The sequence below is a fragment of the Pinus tabuliformis genome, chromosome 8, assembly GCF_031772625.1.
Source record: "Pinus tabuliformis cultivar Carrire ecotype Pingquan chromosome 8, CPIR1, whole genome shotgun sequence".
NCBI classification, from domain to species: domain Eukaryota; kingdom Viridiplantae; phylum Streptophyta; class Pinopsida; order Pinales; family Pinaceae; genus Pinus; species Pinus tabuliformis.
Genome location: NC_142294.1, coordinates 1,090,342,710 through 1,090,344,183, shown reverse-complemented (window position 1 = coordinate 1,090,344,183; position 1,474 = coordinate 1,090,342,710). Strand labels below are relative to the sequence as shown.

Genomic DNA, 1,474 nt, shown 5'->3' with positions numbered 1-1,474 from the left:
GCACCTTTTAAATCAACACAAAAATACATCAATGGGTTGCAACCCAGACCAAAAACCAAAACAAAATAGTAGACCCTTCTCAAAGGAGGTCTATACCATTCTTCATAAAGAACAACCCAAGGATGTGCAGAAGAGGCAGGAAATAGGGCACAAAATATTTACACTATGGACAGATTTGAAGCACATGAGGGTCACATGGAAAGTCCTTTTCAAACTGGATGAAATGGATGCACTCACTTCCGAAGTGAACCAATTAGAAGGGAAGAAAATCATTTGGGCTCTAAGACCAGCTATGGTTGCTCTCATACAACCCAAGTTCTTGGAGGAACCTTTTGAAGGGGTTAAAATTCCAGTTGCATCTTGTCTCAGTAACATCATGACACTGACCACCCCCATAGCTCCTTACAATAATGATGTTATGAGGAAAGTTTTCAGACTACTGATAGAAACCTTCCGAGAATTTGACAACAATGCAAACTCTACCTTTGGAAAGAAGCTTGATATTCTAGAACGCATGGCCATGACTAGGACTTATGATATACTGTTTGATCTGGGGTGTGACGATTTGATCCTACAAATGTCCCAATGCTTCTTCAGCATTAGGAAACATCATCCCAATAGAGACATAGCACACATGCAATCCATCTTGTCCTCGTGTATGAGAGGTCGTGATGCCATTTGTCGAGAGTTGCAGTATCGATTGTTGTTTGTTTGGAGGAGAGAGAAGTTGGTCTCACCTGCTACTTATGAGCTAGCCAAGAGGTTGGTTGAGCAGAACATTGGGTTGTTCAGGAGGAAATTGACCATGGAGGAGAAGCTCAGGATTGGGGGATCATGCAGCAAGATTGAGATGAGGAGGAAAGGACTTTTCTTTATCTGCAAGGGAGCTTGGGGACCTGACCACTCATGCTTGAGTGACATTGAGGAGATGATAGCGGTAGAGTAGGGATATGTTTTTTATGTCTCTTAGGATAAGGACTCTTCATTGGATGAGTCCATGGGTTCGTACAATGATACCTTAGAGGAGCACGAGCAGTCATATGGAGTTGATGATAGTAGCCCAGATATGCATCCATGTGTGGTAGAGGAGGACGAGGAGTGGCTAATTGTTCCCATGTGGGAAAGGGATCAGGGAGCAGATGAGCGGCTGATGATTTAGCATAGAGAGAACATAGAGGAGCATGAGTCATGGCAAGTCATTGACATCAGGCAAGATTCATATGATGAGCAGTCTGTGGGTCCTAGGAGGGACATTCAGGATAGTGTGTCACTAGTGATGAGTCAGCATGAGCTGCATATGATGGATCGTGAGTCATCTGAGGAGGATGAGGCGCACAGTATGCATGATGGGCCTTTTTGGGAGATCCAGTTGGAGGTTCATGTTGAGCCCATGACGGAGGAGGATGAGCAACCATCCTTGGGGCCATCCATTGATGACGAACAGATAGATGTGCAAACAGTGGGTAGGGTGACA

The 1,474-nt window shown here is 44.6% G+C and overlaps 1 protein-coding gene across 1 annotated transcript; it reads left to right on the top strand.

Annotated features, from left to right (window-relative positions):
• Positions 1-223: 223 nt before the first annotated feature.
• Positions 224-946, top strand: LOC149239149 (sister chromatid cohesion protein PDS5 homolog E-like). The gene has a single exon (XM_089369768.1). It carries the CDS (start codon positions 224-226, stop codon positions 944-946), a length of 723 nt encoding a protein of 240 aa, XP_089225894.1.
• The last annotated feature ends 528 nt before the right edge of the window (positions 947-1,474 follow it).